Source organism: Lemur catta, chromosome 7 (genome assembly GCF_020740605.2).
Source record: "Lemur catta isolate mLemCat1 chromosome 7, mLemCat1.pri, whole genome shotgun sequence".
NCBI classification, from domain to species: domain Eukaryota; kingdom Metazoa; phylum Chordata; class Mammalia; order Primates; family Lemuridae; genus Lemur; species Lemur catta.
In genome coordinates this window covers 63,811,279-63,812,901 of record NC_059134.1, presented here as the reverse complement: position 1 = coordinate 63,812,901, position 1,623 = coordinate 63,811,279, and the positions used below count along the sequence as shown (strand labels likewise).

At 39.0% G+C, this 1,623-nt stretch overlaps 1 protein-coding gene across 1 annotated transcript; it reads right to left on the bottom strand.

Moving 5' to 3' along the window:
• Nucleotides 1–430: 430 nt before the first annotated feature.
• On the bottom strand, nt 431–1,420 carry LOC123642397 (olfactory receptor 481). The gene has a single exon (XM_045557449.1). The coding sequence runs from the start codon at nt 1,397–1,399 to the stop codon at nt 461–463; it is 939 nt and encodes a 312-aa protein (XP_045413405.1). The 5' UTR covers nt 1,400–1,420; the 3' UTR covers nt 431–460.
• Between the last annotated feature and the right edge of the window lie 203 nt (nt 1,421–1,623).

The window sequence follows — 1,623 nt, the reverse complement described above, 5'->3', positions numbered from 1 at the left end:
TATCCATTTGCCATGGCAGGGCAATACCTTTAAAGGAAGTGCTTGAAACTGCCTGATTTGTCAACATTACCATTTATTAAATATATTTTGAAAATTTCTTTTCCAAATGTTATTTTACAAGATGGAATTTAAAGAAAGTTGTTCTTTGATTAAAATAAGCCTCTATATGTCTCTATTTAATGAGGATTCTATAATCAGTGAATGGGAAAGATTTCATTAGAAACTATTTTCTGAAGTATTCTGACCTTGAAAAATCTATATTTAATTTGAATCCAGCAGATGTCCATGTAAATGACCCATTTAACTTTATAAATGGAAGTAAACAATGGCTTTCTACATTTAGAGGAGCTCTTCAGTATATAAATGATAAAGTTAATGATAAATATCATTAAAATATCAAGCACGAATGTTCTCCAAATGAGTCGTTTTGTTTTTTATGGACTTTTACATCTGATTTAATTCAGGAAAACCAGTGTGTTCTCACCATCAGTTTTCTCATGGACTCTTTCACCTCCTTGTTCCTGAGACTGTAGATGAGGGGGTTCAACATGGGGATCACCACCGTGTAGATCACAGATGCCACTTTGACCTGATCAGCTGAATAACTTGACTTGGGCATCACATAAACAAACAAAACTGTCCCGTAAAACAAAGTGACCGCAGTGAGGTGGGAAGTGCAGGTGGAGAAGGCCTTGTTCCTTCCCTCAGCGGAGCGCATGTTCACGATGGAGTGGAGGATGTAGATGTAGGACACGATGATGGTGAAGAGTGTGCTGATAAGGACCGATGCGGAGGAGATGGCAGGGGATATTTCAGCAATGTAAATATGGCCACAGGAAAGCTTCAAGAGTGGGAAGAGGTCACAGAAAAAATGGTTGATTTTATTTGGGCCACAGAAAGAAAGGTTCATCAAACAGCCTGTAAATGAGGAGGCATTCATGCACCCACCCAGGTAGGAAGTGCCCAGGAGTAGGATGCAGACCCTTGGGGACATGTGGGTGCAGTAGAGCAGGGGAGAGCAGATGGCCACATAGCGATCGTAGGCCATCGTGGCCAGCAGGAAGCACTCTGTAGTTCCAAACGTGACATCAGAGCCAAGCTGGGCTATACAGCCAGTGACAGGGATAGTCGTTTTCTCTCTTAAGAAACTGATGAGCATGACTGGTGTAACTGATGTGGAATAGCCAATGTCCACAAAGGCCAAATGGCTAAGGAAAAGGTACATTGGGGTATGAAGCTGTGGGCTGCTTCGGATTAAGAGGATTATGCTGATATTTCCCACTATGGTAACAACATACACTGCTAGAAAAACCACAAAGAAGATGGCACATAGCGTAGGATTATCTGTTAATCCCAAAATAATGAACTCTGTCACTGTTGTATCATTTTCAGTCTCCATTTATCCATTCAATGATGCCTACTGAAACCAGACCAGAAGAGATTAAATTGGCTAAAATGATTTCACGGTTAATGTATATGGCTAAATATGATCTTATAATTCAATTTTTAAAATAGTAACTTTGTCTTACTTATAAAATATTTTATGCACAGAAATTTTCTTTTCAAATTTCACAAAATATTAAAACTGAAGACTATTATGTTAGGACTCAGCTATTTTCTCCT

Bases quoted from the DNA above. Each gene is read 5' to 3' on its own strand.
- LOC123642397 (XM_045557449.1), bottom strand. From the start codon at position 1,399: ATGGAGACTGAAAATGATACAACAGTGACAGAGTTCATTATTTTGGGA.